The sequence below is a fragment of the Montipora foliosa genome, chromosome 8 (assembly GCF_036669935.1).
Source record: "Montipora foliosa isolate CH-2021 chromosome 8, ASM3666993v2, whole genome shotgun sequence".
Classification (NCBI taxonomy): Eukaryota; Metazoa; Cnidaria; class Anthozoa; order Scleractinia; family Acroporidae; genus Montipora; species Montipora foliosa.
The window spans coordinates 46476896-46499395 of NC_090876.1; the positions used below are offsets into that span (position 1 = coordinate 46476896).

Below are 22500 nucleotides of genomic sequence, written 5' to 3' on the forward strand. Positions count from 1 at the left end.
TCCATCGTTTTCGTAATAGCAGCTGCTTTATTATTCATCAGCGTCACAAATTCTTGCCGATTTTGTGGTCCATTTTATTGAAACTCAACACGCTTCCAACAGACATGTTTACTTTTAGTGATTTATGCACGCGCTGCATGTTTTTGGTACCACGGGCACTCTTACAACTTAATGTGCACTACCACAAAAAGCATGTTTATATTTTCATCACCTTCCAATTAGGGTCCGCTGGGACAAAAGACAATAGGCTATAGTAAAGACAGACAGTAGAAAAGCCTTGTACATGTCGTTCAGTAATTAGCACTCACTCTCTCTCTCTCTCTTTGTTTGTATTCATCGTGATAGTTCGTCGATTTCTATGGTATTCGGGTTGTTAATTTAGTTCGAAATGTAAAAGTAGAAGTTTCTTATTATAAACCTTCGAAACATACTTGGTTATGCATATATACACTCCTGTGTTTTAAAATGTCAATTACAGTGTTGAAAGTTTTTCTTTCAAAATTTTAGTTTTTTTTTTGTGACTGTCAATGGACATGAACAAAATGGTCTATTATGTACAGTGTAAGAGATAACTACCAACTACGGAGGGTTTAGGGCACGTGTAATACCTCCCAAGGACCATAGGTGCAAGGTATTATCAACCAGACCAAAGAGGATCTCAGGACACTGGACGAGAAAACAATAAATCTGTTAACTATTTACCGAGCATTTCATCCACAGGCAAATCTTATAGGTTATAGTAATTTTCAAAAGAACAGATGGTGGTTGAGGCTTGTTGACTGTTGATGACTACATGTATGTTAGCATTGAAACTGGGAGCTTATTCAAGAGCGTATTTGCCAGCAGTGAGAGGTTGCTGGGGGCTGCTATAAAGCTGAAAGAATATGGAATCAAGTCTAGACAAAGCAATTAAAAGGTAAGAATGGAAAGGCATCTTACCAAGTAGAGGAATAAGGCATTCCACAGACAGTTCATCAAGGGGATGCAAAAAGGTGAAAGATCCACTGAGAATCATAGGATTTGCTAACAAGAGGTACATTCAAGAAAGAAACCGTAGGACTCCTTACTGAAGCACAAGATGAGGCGCTACGAACAAACCAGGCCCGAGTTGTTCAAAAGGTGGATAGCGCTATCCACCGAATAAATCATTACGTATCCATTGGATAGCGCAATTCTTGGGTTTCACTCACCTGATCAACAGCCATGTTTTTCAACGAAAACAAAAGAAGACCTTAGCATAATAATAGCTTTCAATTCCCGGAGGATTGGATCGGGACACCAACATGGCGGATGTGACGTCATGTGAAATCTAAGAAATGGTTTCGCTTAAGAATTGGTTCATGCTTAGCGTGCGTATAATTATCGAGTTATGGATGTGCGCAGGAGTTTGCTAAGAACGAGAGAAGCGTAAGAGTCGCACGAGGCTACAGCCGAGTGCGACTCTAGCTTCTCGAGTGCTTAGCAAACTCCCAAGTGCATCCATAACTCGATATATGCACAGCTAAAAGCATGAACCAATTCTTCTGTAACATAGCGACAACAACTTGAGCGATAAAACATGTTTTATTTGATATTGACTTTAAAGTTCTCACAACTCACGGTGAGGGAAAAGAAACGAACCTATTGATTGGTTAAAATCACGCCACAAGTACATGTACGTTGAGAAAAAGTTGAGCAAGAACGATTCATTTAACTAAATGTTGAAAGGATTTGCTTCTTCAGTAAAAGAAAACATTGGCAAGCAAAGTCAAAATGCCCAAGTAAACAAAGTTTTTGGATTGTTGAGAACGATGCCGAAAAGGAAAGGAACGTTCTTTAAGTGTCTAATCTTCTAGCGCCGTAGAGCACTAATCGGGGACACTGTAAATTGAAATTAACAAGTTAACGCAAATCAAATCAATTTTGGTTTTTGAGGAGAGGGGAAACCAGAGTCAGACCCGGAGAAAACCTCTCGGTGCAGAGTAGAGAACCAACAAACTCAACCCACATATGACGCCGAGTCTGGGAATCGAATCCGGGCCACATTGGTGGGAGGCGAGTGCTCTCACCACATCGGCATCCCCTACATCCATCGCCATCGCCATCGCCATCCCTGCACCCCGAGTTCACTTTGCCATGTACAGTGCAGTTGCTGAAGACGGACTCCAGGAAACTTGCATTTTTTTCTCACTGCACCAAGCTAAATTCAGGTAATGCGTGATTAATGTTTTTGACCATGTTTCAGTGTAGCTGAAATTCGGATTTAATATTTCCGCGCTTTTACGATTTTGTTGTTTTTGTAATTAACTTGTTTTTGGCAGGTTGAACAAATGAAATTATACAAAACAACGATAAAAACAAGTTAGAATTTCTACTTTTGAAAGTTGCCACAGACCAACTTAAGCCGTTTTCATTCTTGTTCAGGAGTGCCTTTCAAATACAATTTTGTGCATTTTTTTTTGTGTTGAACGTGCCTGTTGTGCTTCGGTTTCGTTGCCCCCAACTCTAGTTGGCTTCCCTGCTTGGTAAAAAGTCAATGCCGGAAGAAAATTTTGGCTGGTCCTCTCTGTGTTCTTCTTTTCACTTCTTTCACTGCCAACTACAAGGGAACTCGCAAAACTCAAAGAAAACTTTGGATCCAAAATGAAGCTGCACACGTCATGTTATATACGCACGGCCGTGCGTATGTTTAACAATTATTCCATGAGCGCGCGTCGGATATGAGATGATAGATAGCCAACGAGGCGCGTAGTTGGCTATAATCATATCATATCCAACAAGCGCGAGTGGAATAATTGTTAATTATTAAAAACGCCCCCAAAATATGGAAAACTAGAGTACAATAAAAATAAAAAAGGCCCAAAAAATCACGGATATGCTTGCCGTGTTTGTAGATAAAAAACAAAACTTAAAACTTTAATAAATACTCCCAAAAAAGGTTTTTCAGTACCTATTTACAGATATAAATGCAAACTATATCTAACAAGCTAATATCATCAAATGCTAACTGTCATACAATCATTCATTCATTCATTACAAGTATCAGGGCTTTCTTAAGGACGTTCGCGCCAATTGTTTCTGCGCATCCTTACTGCGCACGCAAATTCACACGCCACGTCATACACGAGCGCGCGCGCTAAGTAATAAAATGAGAGATGATAGGGAAAAAGGCCATTGCTATAGCTTTGCCTGGATTGAACGGTCTTGGACGTTCGGTGACCACTATTTTTCTTTCCAGAAACGGATTTTATTTACAATTATCTCCACGTTGTCCAAAAATGAACAAAAAATCAATGTGGGAAGTTAAAAAAATTTCAAGATTTCTGCTCACGGGACATCAAATCCTGCCATCTTGCGGCTGCAAGGCGCGTGAAACTGTGGTCGCTAAATGCGAACTTGATCTTTAAAGAACCTCACCAGTTGACTAAATTCACTTAGTAAGTCCACTTAAACAATATTCAGCAGAGAAGATTTCACTTCAAAGATTTAATTGCAATATATTTGGGTTTACAGACACTGACCTTATTCTCTAACGAAGCCCGATTTTGTCCCATTTTGGGTGTTTTTCCGGGCATGATCTATCCAAAACGAAGTCGGTGACCCCCCATTTTTTTTACATTTCTGACATAACTAACTCATCATCTTACAGTGCTAAAAGTTTCAGAAAAAAATCAATGTTGAAAAAATTTCGCGCGAACGTCCTTAAAGGCCTTTACAGTAGTAGCGTTTCTAAGGTCTTCGTCTAACGTGTTCCACAGGGATACTGCTCTATAGGCGAAGGTTCTTTGGCCGGTGGCTAACCTGAATAATGGGATTTCGACCTTCTCATTATTACAGGTTGTGCGATTATGTACAGAAGATCGTTTTTTAAACTTAGTACATAGATATTCAGGAGCTAAATTGCTGGCACACTTATAAGCCATAACAGCGTCTCTGAATTTGAGCATCTTACTAACTGGAAGCCAGTTGAGTTCGTCAAGTAATGGCGTCACATGGTCATATTTCCGAGCGCCGCAGATAATTTTGCAGGCGAAGTTCTGAATAAGTTGCAGCTTTTGAATGTTCTTAGATGAGGTATTAGACCACACGGTCGAACAGTAGAAATGGTATAATCATTGGTATGATCATGGTATAATGGCTCATAATCCATAACCCATGATGGCTTAGCCAATCAAAACTCTCGAATTGCATTATCAAATGATCCAGTTTTTAATAAAGAGAAATACACCATAGTCGCTTAATAGGATTTGGATTGGACTAGCACGAACGCTATGTTATAATAAAACTTATCCATTGGATAGTGATTTATCCGGTGGATAGCGCTATTCATCGTTTGAACAACTGGGGCCAGGTAAAAAATAGAATTGACAATGCAAATGTGTCACCTAATCCTATGTGTCAGAAGTGCGCAGAAAAAGAGGAAACGATTTGCTAACAACGAAATGTACAGTGTAAGAAACAAGCCCAAAAGGGGTATAAAACTTAAGTGGAAACATCACTGGAAACTTTGCCAGAAGTTGAAAAGTTACAAACACTTATAAATATTATTTAACTCATGAAATACCAGCCATTTACATGTGTCCGCCTACCTTCCATTTCACTGAACTTGTCCTTCAAATGCTTGGACATTTCTTTAGGAATAAAAGACACAGTCACTAAGCGAACTTTGAAAATACACTGTACCTTTGCAGGAAAAAAAAAAAAAGAAAACGGTTCTTCCTACATCCCCTACCATTCAATAAGTCAATAAAATGCATCAACTTACCATGTGTCTCTTTTAGTGTATCTTTGCTGCTGCCTTCATCTGTTTTGAGCCTCTTTGTCAGGATGCCTTAATCAAAACAAATTCATGGATTGATTAATCAATCAATTGAATAAAAGAGCACCTTTTAATAAAGGGCACACTAATAGAAACACTGAAAAAGGCTGACAGAAAAGGTACTTTACAGTAACTACATAATCTCTTCTTTGAGAACTCAACAGTCTCTTAACAATTAAGATGGGTGAACTGGACTAGACATGAGAAAAGTTCAAAGAAAGAGAGTTGACTTCTTTCACTGTACAGATTAAATTTTGGCAAGATTTCGACCCAAGACTCTACTTTATTATGTACATGCTCATATGTCTTAAGGTAAAACTAGGAGTTTCAGTGTGAAAGTGAGTGCTGGCGTGGAAACTGGGAGCAGTGACTGGTATTTTTTTTTAAAACAGCAGCAAATTTTTGAACCAAGAGGGTACCGGAAATGTGCGTGAAAGTGTCAAAAGAGCGAAGAAAGGTGTGCATATCTTTAGCCTGTGTGGCAGACGTTACGTTACTATTTTATACACAAAGGGGCCTAGCTCGAGAAGTGATTTTCTCTTCGCTCAACGGTTGAAGACGTTGAAGAAATATTTGACTCGGTGGTCAAATGTAAGAGGTTCAAATACTGAACATGTACCGTACGGTTGAATGATGATCAATGACGTCCCATTGGAAAAGTACTGGACTCGAAGGCTGTTAGGTTGTAAGATTGCCATCCACGTAGCGTGACGTCATCACGGGTATCAATACCCCGGATCGCAGACATGATAACACCACAATCGACTGCGCATGCTTCCGATCATACATTCCACAAATTTTGTTTGTTTTTTATTTATTTGTTTGAGCAGGCGAGCCTTAGCGAGGCTACTGCCTCGCTAAGACTCGCCAGCAATTATAGTTGTGATAACAGACTGTCTTTAGACTGTTCCTGAGTTTGACTTTTTTCTTTTGAAATTTTGTGTCACTGGACTTAATTAAGTAAGAGATATCTACCAACGACAGAGGTTTTTTTGGGAACATACATGTACATGTACTGTACATCCTGAGGACTGTAGACACAAGGGATGTTGTGACTTGTTGTCCGTACATCCGTACATATGCATGCCAGTAACATGCCAAAATAATAAACTTAAACTTAGACGGTTTAATAGTTACTTAAATCCGTTTGTGTTGACCTGTAGCTCAACTCGCGCGGACTCGAATCAGCGGGTGATGCATGCGTAAATGCTGATCTTGTAACCCCCTAATTTTTCATGATTTTGCAACTTTACTTGTTTATATCTCTGCTTCTGGACGGTGATTTTTTTTCATTTTTTGCATGTTAGCTTAGATTAATTTAAACCGTTTGTCTTTCAAATTTAAAAAAATTCTGTAGGTGAAAAAAATAATTAGAGACAATTCAAAAAAACTTATTTTTCTGAAAAACTGACCTACAGATTTTGTTGAATTTTAAATATTTTAGAGCGTATTTCTAACATTATCTGGTAACGATGAATGGCAAAATTTCACCGTCCCGTTTCTTCAAAAAGGACCACATATGTTGATTTTAAGGCTCAAAGAAATGCCTAATATCGTTGCCATGGTAACATTATTTTGGAGGAAAACATAATGTGAGAAATCTACGATAGGTACTTAATACCCTGTCCAAATTTCGTCTTGATATGATTGCCCTAACTGTATCTAAGGACAGAATATGTTTATTTGTTTGAAAAAAGGAGAAACTATTTTGAGCCTCCTTAAAACCATAAACACAACACACCTTAAAGGTAGCCTAAAACAGTTGAGAATGTCAGTCAACAAAGTAGTGGCAGATCAAGGGAGGCATTGTCTCTTGGTTGATTTCCAAAAAAAAAATAATTGGAGGGGGGGGGGGGGCAGGGGGTTGCCTACCAATACCCAGTTGAAAGGTGCTGATAAGATAAGCCTGGCGAAGTCCTGCCGTAACACATAGGCATGGCCAGAACACACAAGAGGACATGCAGGAGAGATAAGTGTTTGCAGGAATCATGTAAGTCCTGATTAAATATCTGTAACAAGCCCTTTTTTTTTAGCTTTGCCTTCCAACATGTAGACCTCACGCAAGATTCTAGTCTTCACACATTTTATTTTTGGGAAGATATTATGCCATTTGCTTGTTACAAAAACAAGTATTAAACATGAAAGCCCATAAAAATAGTTGTCTTAAGCTATTAATTCCTCACCTTTGTGAGGAGCAGTGATATGATGTCTCAAAATATTTTAACAACTTTGAATAACAAAAAATTTAATATAACAGATGAAACAACCAAACAAATTTAAGTATACATGTAGGTAATCACATGATTTCGAGTGCAATTCGGAATAAATAAGCACTTGTAAAGTTTTTCAAAGATGACCAAAATTTCAATCTGTAGTCTTTGAAAGAATTTACAAGTGCTTATTTATTCCAAATTGCATGAGAAAAAATATTCCCTTTTAATAAGGTACATGAAAAAATTTGAATTGGTTAAGCAGAAGAAACACACACATATCACACAATCAGGGAAAATTGTGCCATCTAGAGCGCACTTGATTTGAAAACAAAACCGCTTCCAGTCCTTCTCCATTGACCTGGTCCTTTCTGTCTGTGGTGCTGTTCCAGCACATCATCATGGTCTTTGCTGTGTTTATCTGGAGGCCTGCCATTTTGGCATAACGCCCCAGGTTGCTGACTTTAGTCTGGAGATGACTTCTGCTGCTAGAGATCAGGGCTAATGTAGGTCATTGGCAAAGTCAAGATCTTCTAGGAAGTTGCTGAACTACCGTCTGATGCCTATGTTCCCATGTTTGGTGGTCTTTTTCATAACCCAGTCCACAAAGCATGTAGAAAAAGAAACCCAGACATACAACAGTCCTCCGGTATTTGTTCTTGCTCCCACAGCATACACAAGAAGTAAAATAAGACATCCATGGACGAGGAAGACCGTTCAAATTAAGTTCGAGAGACGGAAGACGGCTTCTGAGAGCCATGAAAAGACTTCGAGAGAAAGAGTGCAACTTTTCCTGTGAAAGAATTATGCAAGAAGCTGGAATTTCTTCCAAAAAGGTATCAGTGAGAACAGCGTGACTCAAGAGTATTTTTATCTACAAGCGCGTAAAAAAGGTGTCTTGACGGTCCTCGATATGAAGAAAAGGCTGAGGTTTGCGCAACAAATGAAAAAAGATCACGGTTCTGATATCTGGACTAAACGTGTGGCTTTCTATATTGATTGTGTGTCATATGCGTATAAGAGAAATCCCTTAGACCAGGCTTTGGCTCCGAAGGAACGAATTTGGCGAAAACGAGGCGAAGGCCTTACAACTGGTTGTTTGGCCAAAGGCAAAAAAGAAGGAACAGGTGGAAAATATGTGAGACTTGTAGTAGCTATCTCCTATGATAAAGGTGTAATTCTTTCTCATCCGTATGAAAAAATGACAGGGCGCTTTTTTGCCAATTTCATCGATTGACATTTTCCGACGATGTTTACGCTGTCAGATAAGGGGAATGAGAACTTATTTGTTCAAGACAATTGTCCATGTCAAAATTCCGCTTTGGCAAAAGCTGCCATGAGGAGAACCTGTGCAAATTTACTCAAGTTCCCTGCGAGATGTGCTGACGTTCTTTGCCACGAAAACCTGTTTCCTATGGTTTCTCGTAAACTAGAGAAACAAGTTATTGAGCAACAAATTACCAGAGAATCATATCCTGCGTTTAAGACCCGAGTTATTAACACCTTTTATTCCGTACCAATCGATACTGTCAATAAGCTCATATCATCCATGCCTAAGCGTATTTTACAACTAATTGCTGTAAAGGGGGGGTCACATAAAATACTAAATGTTTAATTAATCAACAACCTAAACAATCTTTGACAATTGCTTTAATGAAATACACCTTTTCCCGGGAAGGAGAACTATTTACGTTAAGCACCGGAAATAAAACTGTCTCAGTCAAAGGAATAATACAGTTAAAGCACTTTTCTTTATGTCCCTGTGCGTGCACACAACGGTTCAAGAATTTTTTTCCCCAGCTATGCTCAATATTATCTATCGTTTTCTGCTATGAAAACAGCTTTTTGGGGAGCAAAACACAAATAACTTTTACAACATCGTTCGAGAAGCAGGTGTGACATTCAAAAGTCTTAGAATGTTTACACGCGATGTTAATTCACTTTGCACCAAATGGTGACATCCGGTTCGGAATGTTATTAGCAAAATACATCGCTTAAGAACTAGTAATACAACAGAATACTTGGCCACAAGTGATGGAGGAGACGTATAACGGGCAAGTCACATCAAACGACTTAAAACCTGCCCTGAGAACCCCAAAAGAAGATGTTGTGCCTCACGTGTCGACGGGTCACCATCGTATAATTCAATAAAGATGTTTTCGTTTGTTTATTAAGCGAACAACCGTGTCACCATGCTCCAAATCTAAATAACTCATCCTACATGTATCAATATGGAATGAAAATAAGCAGTTTCACTCAAGTAAAATCACCACGTTCTTGTCCTTTAGTGTTGCATTGTACATGCACGGGGAATTTTGAAAAAAGTATCTGGAAAGTATGGTGACCCGTTATGGTGACCCGTTGAACAGTGACACCATCTGTACACTAGACTTGCGGCAAGATCAGTTCCGCAATGAGGGCAACTAGGGATAATCTGTTGTTCTTCCTCGGGAATTTGGTTGTGGAAGGCAAAAACCTTCCACCGAACTCTCATTATTTGTGATTGCCTTTCGTCAAACACTCCTCCTTTCACCAAACTCAGTTCTTCTTTACTTGTGTAAAAAATAGGCGTATCCGAGGCAAACTCGATGTCCTGACAAAAATGGCTGGTAGATGGACTTTCTGCCCCTCCAAGAGCAGTAATAAGTCGTGCCATGGTATGATCTGAGAACACCAGCGGAAATCATTGAGAAATATAACTTCTGCTGATTCTGCGCCGAGCCAGGCAAATGTCGTGGTAGCGGGGTTTGTGAAAGTTCTGAACACGATATTTAACGGGTTCAGAAGAAACGCTTTACCGCAATTCGCGGGTCCTTTCAAAAAGACATTCCTATACTTGCCACGGCCTAGCTCCAAAACATTTCTGACTGCCTGCAAAAAGTCATTGACGCTAATGTCATTACGCTGCAAAACCTGCCCAGCCATCTCCAGCCATTTGCCACCGCAACCCTCAACACAGGGCCTCCGATCTCACGGTAAAGAATTTCCACCCTTGTTAATTTGAAGCGTGCCAAGTCCAACTCAGCCTTTTCCATTTCCCAGCCTACACTAAGGGATTCCTCAACAGCTTTGGCTCCTCTGTTTGCTATAAATTCGGCAAGGTCAGTTTTGCCCTCTCTTTTTTGTTGACTCGCTAACGCTACCAGCTGTAAACGCGTTTTTATGCCTTTTTCATCTGCAATTTGCGACACCTCAAACACTGTAAGTGTTTTCTTCCGCTTCTTTTTCTTCCCACCGCCGGCACCATTTGCGACCCGACTCGCCCGAAACGCGGTACTTGCATTCGTCGTTATCGGTGCCCCAATATTCTGCAGATCGGGATGATTCGTTGAATGTACAGCTAAACTATCTTCCTTCGTTGTATACCTCCAGGCAGTGTAATAATTCTCATGTCTGTCGCTAAAGTCACTCCGTACTCCTGGTCAATATAGTTTCTCACACGCAGCCAGCGTCTCCGAGCACTCAGTTTCACGGCCATATGATAATGGACACCCCCAGCAACATGACTCTCCTGACTACAGACCCAATGGATAACTGTGCAATTGGACTTAGGAACTGCATTCTCAAATGCGTCTAAAACAATACGCGCGAAAGCTTCGCGTGTGGGGACAATGTCTCTGTTTGCTTGACTATACGTAATGAGGTAAACTCGCCTCACATCTCGTGCGCTCAAACTCTCACTTGTACTGCAACTGCCATCATCCTCATCACAGACGCTAGATGCTTCAGCCTCTCTATTGATAAACTCCATCATAAACGTAGTACGACGTATCTGTGCAATAAACGCCACCCCTCTTTTGGGAATAGTAACAACCTACAACCACTTTCTACTATAGCACGTCATTTGTTTTCAATTAACCCAGAGATCTTTGTTTACCATGTGAAAAACTGTTGAGGTATCACGCAATCGCTACTTCAACCCAAACGTGACCGCTGATATCTTTATCGTTTTGTCTATGAAATGTTAACGTTACACTCTTTTAAAAAAATAAGGGAACACTTATTTCGTGTAATGATTTCTTCTTTAGCTTACAATCGTTCATTACTCCCAGCATTTAATGTCGCTCTGATACGTGTACACACACAAGTATGATACGATTTCCCGCCAATACAGCTACTGAGTACTCACATACCAAGAATTCCTCTTTTACACAGTCCCAGACATAATTGTTGGGACACTTATGCCTCTTCCTTCCCTCTCAATGTTGCTGTGAAAGATTCGGTGACTGAACTGCGAGAAACAACATTGAGAGGGGCAGGGGACGCACGAGAAGGGAATAGAGGACGTTCGCATGAAGTGTCCCGACTAATTATGTCTGAGACTGTAGGTCATTTTGTTTCAACCTACGTCATTTTATTTTAAACTAGGTTGAAACTGATAGTAGGAAACATCCACAAAATCCCATCAATTATTAGTAAGTATGTGTAATATATTGGTTAGTAAGCTGGTCCTAGAGGAAAGGGGATGAAGTTAGTGCAGCTTAGATTTTCATGAGTATTTTATAAAACCCCAATGGTTGTTAAGTCTGGGCACTGATTTTAAATGGTTAGCATTAAGACTGGGGTTAGGCATAGCGATTCTACTTTTCTTTCTCAGAGCTTTTTAGGACATTGTTCATTGATGAAGTCAGGAAAAAGGGTTTCATAATCTATTGATTAGAAGCCATTTTGTAGGCTCTTGTAGGTGTTATTTCTTTTCAATTATGAAATAAAAAATGTTTCTTTTTTTCAACTTTGCTGAGTCTGCTTGTAGTGATAAATCCAAATTTTTGGATTATTTTGGTGCTGAGTCTGCTTGTAGTGATAAATCCAAATTTTTGGATTATTTTGGCACAGTCCCCTTCAAGTCCTTCAATATGAGCAAGTAGCACATTTTGGATGAAGGGGCGTTTCCTTTTCCATTTTATTAATTTTCAGCGCCACATAATCCTGAAGTTCAAACTTCTTCTTTTTCTTCTTCCCTTTCTGGTGTATGATAACTGCAAAAGGCAGACTGCTGGCTGCCTGCAAATACATGTAGCCCTGATAAGCAGCATTTAAGGTAAACACCCATTTCAAACTGTGTGAGTGAGTGAGTGAGTACTGATAAACAGTATTTTACGCCTCAGGACCCATTTTTGAGCGGTTAGCTTTCAATAACTGTGATTCAGGGTTAGTCTGCAGTCCGTGGTCTACAGGTGACAAGTGTCAGACACAGCTCTCCTTTAATGTCAGGCTCATCCTGCCACTTTTTCAAATTATTCACCATTTTCCCACTCTGCATGTGATGTAGCTGTGACTTGTCCACTCATTTGTGGCTTTTTAATTTCTTTTCTCCAAGAGATTCCGAAAACCACTTCATACTGCATTTTGCCAATTGTTCTGTGAATAGTTATGTGTTTTTTACAAGCGGTTTCTGCAAGATGATGACACCAGTGGTTCAGAGACGAGTTCTTTTCTTTGATTAAACTGCAAAGGTCATCTTTTGTTGTTCTATTTGCCTGTGCCACCATCTTTTTTTTACTGTGGGAACGCTGTGTTTGCGGCGAAAATCGGTTTGTTATCATGACTAGAAATGATGCCTTGTTCCTGGTGTATTTTGCATAGCGACGTAAATAAACTTCGTACAATATTTGACTATTAATTTTTCTAAGTCTCACTTTATATCATTTACGGATGTGCAAAATTGTGGTTGTCGTGAAGGCTTGCAAATAGCTTAACGACTTCAGTTGCTGATTCGATGGCTTAGCGGTTAATACAGAGCAGAAGGATGTCCTATGGTGCGAGGGTTCGAATCCTTGGAGCGGCATGGAATGTTGTGAAAGTGTAAGGTAAGAAGCACAGTCCGTTGGTAGTAAGCAAGGACAGTAAGGGGGAAGGAGAGGGGGAGACAGTATTAAGTGGACGAAAAACGGAAGGCAAGGGAAAGGTGAAGAAAGGTGTTTTCTTTTTTATTTCCCCTAAAAATCCAGGCCCCATTTTTTTTAATTACATCCCCAAAAAAAAAAGAAAACCGTTTTTTAGACAGTTCATAATAACCTACATGTAGGTTGAAACAAATTGACCTAGGTTGAAACAAAATGACCTAGTTTGGTTCCAAATCAACCTAAGGAACAACATGACCTGCAACAGATACATCAATTTTACTTAGAGTTTGCAATTTTTAATGCCTCTAAAGCAAAATCTCATCCCTCTACATTGTATTTCCATGTAGCTAATTAAGATTAATAAAAAGACTGGATGACTTGAGTAAAAAATTCAAAAAAGGGAGAGGACTAGATAGCCGTGGTCAGGATACTTCAGGTACAACTCTATTGTGGAGTACAATTTTCTGTTCATGAAGTTTACCTTGGTTACAGTGCGGCCAATCTTTGAAAACAGCAGGGTCACTGATCATTTTTGCTACAACAGATGCTGCCATGGTGCTTGCAAAAGACATCCACTCACTACTTGATGGCTGGGTTTGATTCACAAAACTTGCCACACTTTTTACTATTACCCACTCAACTTTTTCATCATAGGCTGCAGCAAAAACACCTGAAGTTAAGGACGAAGGGAGTTAACATCAGAGCCTCAAGGTTTAAGGGAAAGGTCTTCCAGCAACACTCTGTTGCTTTATACCTCCTAGTCGATCCTTGGAACAGCAGCTTCATGTTCATCAGAAGTGACCAGAGAGACCAAATGTAAAAACTTCCTGGCTTTGGGTAATCGCTAGTTGTTGTCCTTCAGTAGCATTTGGAGCAATGATTCTAAGTTCGAGTGAGGCCTAACACTACTGTGAAGTTTTTGTACCCAATTATTCCATCAGGGATCAACCCTAGTATTGGAATTGGGCCCACACAAGGACAGAGAAAAACTCTGACCAGGGTGGGATTTGAACCCATGACCTTCGGATTAGATCACCGCTGCACTACCGACGGAGCTACAAGGCCAGAACGGGAGCTGGCTGTGGGTATATGAGATGTTATTCACAAGGACAAATTCGGCTCGGCCCAAGCCTAATTTTAGGTAATCGCTAGTTGTTGTCCTTCAGTAGCATTTGGAGTAATGATTCTAAGTTCGAGTGAGGCCTAACACTACTGTGAAGTTTTTGTACCCAATTATTCCATCAGGAATCAACCCTAGTATTGGAATTGGGTCCACACAAGGACAGAGAAAAACTCTGACCTCTTGGTGATCTAATCCGAAGGTCGTGGGTTCAAATCCCACCCTGGTCAGAGTTTTTCTCTGTCCTTGTGTGGGCCCAATTCCAATACTAGGGTTGATCCCTAATGGAATAATTGGGTACAAAAACTTCACAGTAGTGTTAGGCCTCACTCGAACTTAGAATCATTCCTGGCTTTGCCTTCTTTTAAGATAATTGTAACAGTTAAGTCTTGCACTTAACAGCCATTCTGTTCTTCTCATAAATAATGTATATCTACAACTAAATGTACCAGGGTTTTAGAAATACTCCTCAAAGTGACAATTTCTTCCATTCTAAAAACACGGTATAATTTGTATAAAATTTACGTGTTGATTACCAAAACATAGTAAAATGAAACCTTCAACCTTCAAGTTGGAGATAATGCATTTCAATGGAAGCTGCCTCATTATCACACTACAATAATCTTGGATATCACCTTTCTATGAACCTTCATTACATGGAAAAAACATTCAGCAAATACATAGCTTAAGAATATTATTTCCTTGAAAAGCTATTTAACATTTCATTCACAGATAGATTAGAGAGGTAAAAGCATTAAATAATTTTATGATTTTTCCTGGATTTATCTTAATACAAATAAGTTGAGGGTTTATTTCCATTCGTTATTAAAACAATTACCTTCCCCTTCTGTCTCTACAGCAATTGCTTCTGGGTATTGTTTTTGAAGATCAGCAACTTTACACCACTCTGCCTGGCTCAAAATATCACAATCACAATGTACTTTAACTTCCAATTGATCTGGATTTTCCAAAGGAGCAACCCACCCAAAGGGTGCATCTCTAACAAGATCACCAATATGTGAACTCACGGGAATTTTGAATCCAGCTGGTGTTGTCAACTTGGCAGATACAACTACATCACCTAGTTTGACTTTATCTGAGCTTAAACCGCTGCAAGTTCCCACCAAAAATACAGCCTTTGGCCTCAAGACCCTGACTGCATTTTTTACTGCTGCTGAACATCCCCCTGGGAGTACAGAACCTTTAGCACATGTCTTTAATGCAACCTTTAACTGATTTTCATCAGTGCCAATGTATCCAAAATATATCGTACCAACTTCCATGTTGTAACTTTTGACAGGTTGCCCCAGAAACGAGTAACAACTCAAGAACTCACAATCCTCCACTGTCAGTAGCAAAATATCAATTGGCAGATCAACACTTCCCCAGGGTTTGCTGACCCTTTGAAGACCACTCAGTTTTGGTGGCTTGACTTTGTCAATGAGCTGTGGGGGCATGCCATAACAGTCTTCCAGGACAGGCAAACAAAGTTTCCCTTTCTTTCCACCTAAGATTTAAAAAACAAAGCAAAATCATTTATCATCTATTAGATTCTATATTTGCTATGAACAAATTTGGAGCAAAGTAAGTGACTCTATAATTGTGGAAATGCTCTCGGAGGAGGCTTGAGAATGAAGATTATACAAGACATTATCAGAAAAGGGGAAGACTTCATCACAGTTTTCTTTGTGGGACATTTTTCTGCGATTGCCACAGAAAACAGAGATAAATTTTGAAAACGTGGTTTTCCATTGTTGTGGTTGCTATAGCACACCTTAATCCTGTGGGAAAGGAATTTCATCAAAATGTTTAACAAAAGTGGGCGGGGCAGTGACTCGGTAATTTGGGCCCATTTCACAGATTGGTGGTTTTTGTAGCAAGTGGCCTGTCTCTTTCTTCGATCCACATTTCCCTTCCCTTTCAGTACTTGCTGCTCTTCCCTCTGTACCTCTCCATCTACTTCCCTTAATTACCATACTTATTCAGCTATAAGCCGAGCAATTTTTACACAAATCCTCACTCAATTTGGGCAAATTTGAAGCCGTAGAAGGGGTCTCGGCTTATAGCCGAGTATTTTTGATAAAAAGAATTTTCTCAGCAAATTAAAACAGTAAGAAATGAACGTGTATTCACTTACAAGCCGAACTAAATTAGTTGTAAAATGAAGAGAAGTTGTTGTTTCGATATTGTTGGTGTAATATGTATGGGTTATTGACCAAGCGTGAGGTCAAGATGACTGGATATTGGCCAAGTTCTTTTTTTGCATGTTTAAGCGAGAAATCCCGAGCGGGCAGTATTGCTCCATCTTGCCCGCTCGGGTAGCCAATCAGAGCGCGCGATTTGGTTCATCTTGCCCGCTCACGGAGCTAGTCATATAATAAGGACTTTTATTACTTGGTGGCTCGTAAAGCTAAAAGGAGGCGTTCGTGTTGTTGTGTGATCGGGATCGATCTTATTGCTCATCTTCTTCCTCGCTGTCTGTCTCGAATTCGTCGTCCATTTCCTCGTCTTCACTTTTTTTTTGTTCTGGAATATTCTCGTCGAAGACTGCATCGTCTTCTGTGCCGTCGAGTGCGTTATAGAGGTGCCACAAGTCTTAAACGACCGCCTCACCATCTCCTTGGGTTCTCCTTGGGAATATCGCGCCAAGCCTGGTTTACCCAACAAAGGAACGAGGAGCCTGGGAACGAGATTGCACCATCACAGATCGTGTAAACAAGCTTGTCACATGACACCATAGCAAACTTGAGACAAAAACGCAAGTGGATTTCTTCTTGTAGCGACATTTTCCAAGTAAAAAACCGTATGCATTAAAGGGAAAATCTTACCTTGAATTCTTTGCTCTGAAAACCCGTTGAACAGATTTGCCTTATATTTCCTCCAGCGACGGAACCATCGACTCGCTGATGCCGTATTCTCCGGCGATCTTGGGGTTATTTTCTACAGCTTCTGCTTCGGCGACTATTTTAAGTTTAAAGGCGAGGTTGTAAGGTTTCCAGTCGGATAACTTTTTATAAAACGCTTCGCTTGTACGAAGACACGTTTCCTGTGAGGTCAGAAATTGTTTAATAATATTCGTCACCTCACGATCACGTTGCTTGTTTGTTTCTTATCTTTCGTGTTCATTTGATTGCTTTGAGTATAATTTTTCAGTCAATGTCAATTTGTATTTTAAATTACGAAAATTCCATAGTCGATAATACACATCAAGACCTAAAATGGGTCTCGGCTTATAGCCGAGTATTATGCATTTACAATTCGTGTCAATCAAGTTGACTTTTTCCGTAAGAAGTTTGGGGTCTCGGCTTATAGCCGAGATCGGCTTGTAGCCGAATAAGTACGATAATACCGTTACTTAACAAATGCCCCTACTACATGACATTGTACATTTACAGCTGTATGCAATGCCAATCACGTAAGATCAATACGTACGATAAAAAAAAAGTGCCTTTCTCGATTAGAACACCTTGAATGCCCTTGAAATAATCACAAGTTGCAAGTTTCTTTCACGCATAATTACAAACTGTGGTTAATTGATGACTATTAACTGGTTTGAAAAATTCAACCCAGTTTAAAAATTTTTGGCTAGTTTTAAACATTTAAACAAGCTGAAAGACATTAAACCACGACAAAAGCACCCTTTTCCTGTTTTTAAAAATGGCACAACATTGTAATTACATGTACATTATGGAGTGACTTAAATTTAATTTGGAGTATTTTTGCTCAGTCATTCCTTTACTTTTCAAATCCCTTGATTCTTATCATTGAAATTAATGTGGCAGCAGCTTTGGTTTTCAGTAACTCAGGATTATTTCACAACTAATGAGAATGCAAAACCAATGGTATCACAGTTATTTACTTGTATAGCTCATCCTATTACATGTAGCCCAGCTCCATCTCCATGTCTTTCACTTTTGTTCCAATTTGATTACCAGTATTTGACTGCACGTCCCTGGCATGCATGTTTGCACTAGTAAAATTAATTGTTAACAAAAGCAAAAATGAACATTCTCTAAGGAATGATTACGTTCCACTTCAAGTTTGAGTTCGAAACCAAGATGTCCTAACCGGCCAATCCCACTACCTAAACTACATCTCCAAAAGGATAAAACTTCATTCTGATCAAAGAGTTAATTTTCACTCCAAAGTCTCTCACAATATTTTGTATTTTTACTTTCACTTTACCTTCCATGCTGACCTTTACACCATCATCATCATCATCATGTTTCCATTGCTTTGAAAAATTCTATTAACGATCACCATCTTGTCAAGTCTTTTGATGATCATCATGTTGTCATGTAATATATCTCAAAGCCACCATTCAAGCATCCATGACTTGCCTTGTCTCTGTCCCTATATGAGAGGTGGAAAAGGAAAATAGAACTTGGTACCTCATGATTGTGGGAGGCGCGGTGGCCTCATGGTTAGTGCGCTCGACTCCGGATCGAGTGGTCCGGGTTCGGGGCCTGGCAGGGGACATTGTGTTGTGTTCTTGGGCAAGACACTTTACTCTCACGGTGCTTCTCTCCACCCAGGTGTATAAATGGGTACCGGCGTAATGCTGGGGGTAACCCTGCGATGGACTAGCATCCCATCCAGGGGGGAGTACAAATACTCCTAGTCGCTTCATGCTACAGAAACCGGAGATAAGCGCCGGCCTGATGAGCCTTCTGGCTCGTAAGCGGAGACTTACCTCATGATTATATCAAACTTTTTCACTACAATGATCTTCCATAATATTAATCATCCCAACCTTGCTGTTTAAATTTCAGATACTTCATGTAAATTCTTTGTTATGAATACTTGCATACACTTCATACAGGACATATAGTTTTAATAGCCCTTTTCACGGTTAGTTTTTCTCATTTGCATTACAATATAATCTAGCATGTATGTGAGGCAATTTCGGGCTATTTTGTAGTTTTAACCCAAAATTGCCTCGCATCCATTTATTACTGTTTCTGCATGTGGTTGTTAATAGGTGTAAGCAAAAACATATCTCACTTTGTCATAAAATTTAATACTGTACACTGTACATAGTCTATTCAATTATTTAAATCACTCATATTGATCTATTGTGTTGAAAATATCAAAGACCTTCCGAATCACAGTTCCTGTAAAGATAACTGTCTTATAATAATGTTACAATAATTATTATTATTTATACAAATAATTATTACACTAGCATCTAGGTGGACGTATACAAAACATGGACCACCCCTATGGACCATGGACCCCTTCATGGACCTGGTCCATGGACTACCCCTGTGGACCACCCCTCATTTTGCAAAGTTACAAGCACAAAAATCTTTAGACGAAAGAGGGAAGTGATCTTCACACCTAGCTGGACAATTTAAGCAATTGTCTCTAATTATAACCACCTGGAAAATTCAGCGGCTCCAACGGGGTTCGAACCCATGATCTCTGTGATGCCGGTGCAACGCTCTGCCAACTGAGCTTTGAAGCTACTCAGTTGGGAGCAGGTCAATTTGTTAGGCTCATTTGTTCCAGTGAAGGATTCGATGAATGTAATAAACTTATATTTGAAAAGTGGTTTATAGACGAAGCCCTTTGGAGCCACCAATAGGTGGTATAATTGTCTATAACAGGCTATTGCTTAAATCCATTTATTTTTAGATTGAATTTCCCACTAATGAGACTCCTGCAGGATCCCGATGACCAATCACAAGAAACTAACTTGACGTCATAGCGTCACGAAACCACAATTGCCTTGTCTTTTTGCAGAAAAAGTATAGTCTAAAAATAGATAGTACATGCCATATGGGCTCCTGGTCTGTAAAAACACCGTGACATAGGCTTAGTATGGGAGTTGTTCGCTCCTACAGCTGTAGTCATGGACTCCTGCTTCAATTTTCCAGATAAGTGCCAGGATCACTTCTCTCTTTTGTCTTAAGATTTTTCTGCTTGTAAAACATATTGAGTTTACAAAATGAGGGTGGTCCACAAGGGTAGTCCATGGACCGGGTCCACAGGGGTGGCCCATGGACCTAGGGTCCATGTTTTGTATAAGTCCCATCTAGGTTGTTGCAAGACCCACAGCAATCCATCCATCCATCCATCCATCCATCACTCCTTACAGTGAGGCTTATAGGTTATATCGCTAGATGATTTTACTTGCCAATGGGGGCCGTTTCAGGGACGAATGGGTTAACAACATCAAAGACCACTCAAAAACTATGTATCCCTTAACCCTTTCAATTCTGAGAATGAGACATTTTACTCATCAAAAGGGGCTGCTCCAGGGATGAATGGTTTAAAACAGCAGTGAGTGATTAACCCATATGCTCCTGGGGGTTCTCCATTGACGAGTAAAATCGTCTGGCGTAAGACAGAGTGAAATACTACATGTAAGTATGGCTGGTTTAGGGGTGAAAGGGTTAATTAATGCCAGACCAGTCTACTTGTCAATGGGGCCCGCTCCAGGGATGAATTAATGGACTAAAATAGTATCTGCAAGGTACAGAATTTCCAAAATTGGTGCTGTAACATCATACATTTGTACATTAACCCTTTTAATGCTGAGAATGAGACTTGCAGATTTTCATGCGTCTTAGTAAAGCAAGGCGGTTTCATTCATCAATGGAGGATGCTTCAAGGATGAATGTTTTAACAACATCAATAACCACTCAAAAACTATTTTTCCCTTAACCCTTTCAATCCTGAGAGTGATCTACCATTTTACTCATCGATATGGGCTGCTCCAGGGATGAATGGGTGAAAACAGCATCTCTAGGGTATAGAATAATTTCCAAAATTAGTACAAGAGTTAATTTCTGAACAGGATAGGTGAAATATGCTCACACTCCCAAATCCTTAACTGATGAGGTGCACAGTCTGTGTACTTTTGTGTAACATGGGGTTAAAATGACAATTTTTTTTAAAAGTGATATAATTTGTTTCTTATAGCTTAAAATGTATATATGCTATCAAAGGTATATTAAGACGATTTTGAGAGAGCTTGCAAGAGAGCGAATAGGTTAAAGGGTTTAAAATTTAAACTTAGTAGAAACACTCTTGAAAGGCTTTATAAATCTCTCATTCGCCCTGTGATGGAGTATGTGGATGTGGTTTGGGGTGGATGTACCGAAAGCGAATGTGATCTCCTCGAACATGTCCAGTACGAGGCTGCTAAAATTGTTACCGGGGCTATTAAAGGAACTACATGTAGTAAGCATCACCTTGCCCTTGAACTTGGTTGGGAAGAAATGAAGTCAAGAAGGGCTGTTCATAAAGTGATACTTTATTACAAGATTGTAAATAACCTTTGCCCTAACTATCTTAAAAACCTACTTTCTGTACAAGTCTCTGAGAGAACGAGTTATTCATAAAGAAATCTTAAAAATTTTACTCTTTTTGCTGGTCACATTGAATGTTTTAACAAATCATTTTCTCCATCTACCACAAGGTTATGGAATAATGTAAGTATCAATGTAAGGAGCACTCTTTCCCTGAGTGTATTTTAATAACTTAAGAAATCCCTTCTATCCTACTTCTCATTTCCTGCAAAAAAATCTCTTTATGAAGTTGCTCTTGATAGGTTTTCTTCTATAATTCACACACGGCTCCGTTTAGATGTTTGTGCTCTCAATTATTACTTATTTAAAATAGGACGTAAAGAATCACCAGCCTGCTTCTGTGGTTTTAATTCAGAGTCTGTAAAGCATTTTTTCCTGAAGTGTCCTTTGTTTGCTGCCTCACGTCATAACCTGTAAATATTGTTTAAATAAAAAAATAATAAATAAGAAAATTTCCAGTACATTTGGTCTTTAAGTTTTCTATCACCCATGATGCCTTGTGGGCAGGGTGGCAGGCAGGCAGGCACAGCTTTTCCTCTCAATTCTCATAATTTTTGACCAGAATAATGAGCTAAATAATTTGCATAATTTTCTGCCCCTGAGATTTTGTTGTGAAAAGGTACCCCTTAATTGGAGAGGTTCCCAAGCAGAGGAAGCAAGTTTCTGGAACGTTTCTGGGTGATTTTTTGATGGTGTTTGGAGGTGCTAGATGCGCACTCCCTTCTTCACTTGTGACCCTCTGAAACTTCATAATAACCACAAGATGGAGGCACTTTGTATACCGAATTTCTCAGAATACGATTTATCGCAATTTGGTTTGTTTTTGGAAGCTGAAACTTGTACTGGGGAAAGATAAACAACTGCCCATCTGAAAAATGGTGGATAAAGGCATAGCAAAGAAATTTCACAAAACATGCTTTTACTGGTATGTACATGTAACTATGAAATTTGTTCACACTCTTCTGGGTGACATTTCTTTTCCAAATTCTTTAGCGTTTTTGTTTTAAGGTAGTTTGACAAGGTCGATTTCTGTGAAACTTACCTTGTGGATTGCAGTGTGTATGCCCATGAAACTTTCCTGTTTTGTTTCTTCTAGGTAGCTACAGAAATGACCCAAACACAAGTTTCTTCTACAGTGTAGCAAATATGGCTGCCAGCGTTACATCCACAGCCTTTGACAAAAAGAAGCTGTCCACTGCTTGCAAGTTAC

General features: G+C 39.6%; 1 protein-coding gene across 2 annotated transcripts in view; it reads right to left on the reverse strand.

Annotated features, from left to right (window-relative positions):
• LOC137967653 (protein NLRC3-like) overlaps positions 1–22500 on the reverse strand; it is a 47934-nt gene that overhangs the window by 23229 nt on the left and 2205 nt on the right. The window contains exons 2-6 of one of the 2 annotated variants that reach the window (XM_068814181.1): positions 18160–18327; positions 14813–15481; positions 13336–13524; positions 4745–4810; positions 4569–4610 (exon numbers count right to left, since the gene is read on the reverse strand). In XM_068814181.1, coding sequence (XP_068670282.1) covers positions 4569–4610; positions 4745–4810; positions 13336–13524; positions 14813–15481; positions 18160–18166 — 973 coding nt within the window. In that variant the 5' untranslated portion in view covers positions 18167–18327. The remainder of the gene's footprint in view (positions 1–4568; positions 4611–4744; positions 4811–13335; positions 13525–14812; positions 15482–18159; positions 18328–22500) is intronic. The other variant, XM_068814182.1, reaches the window with a different exon arrangement.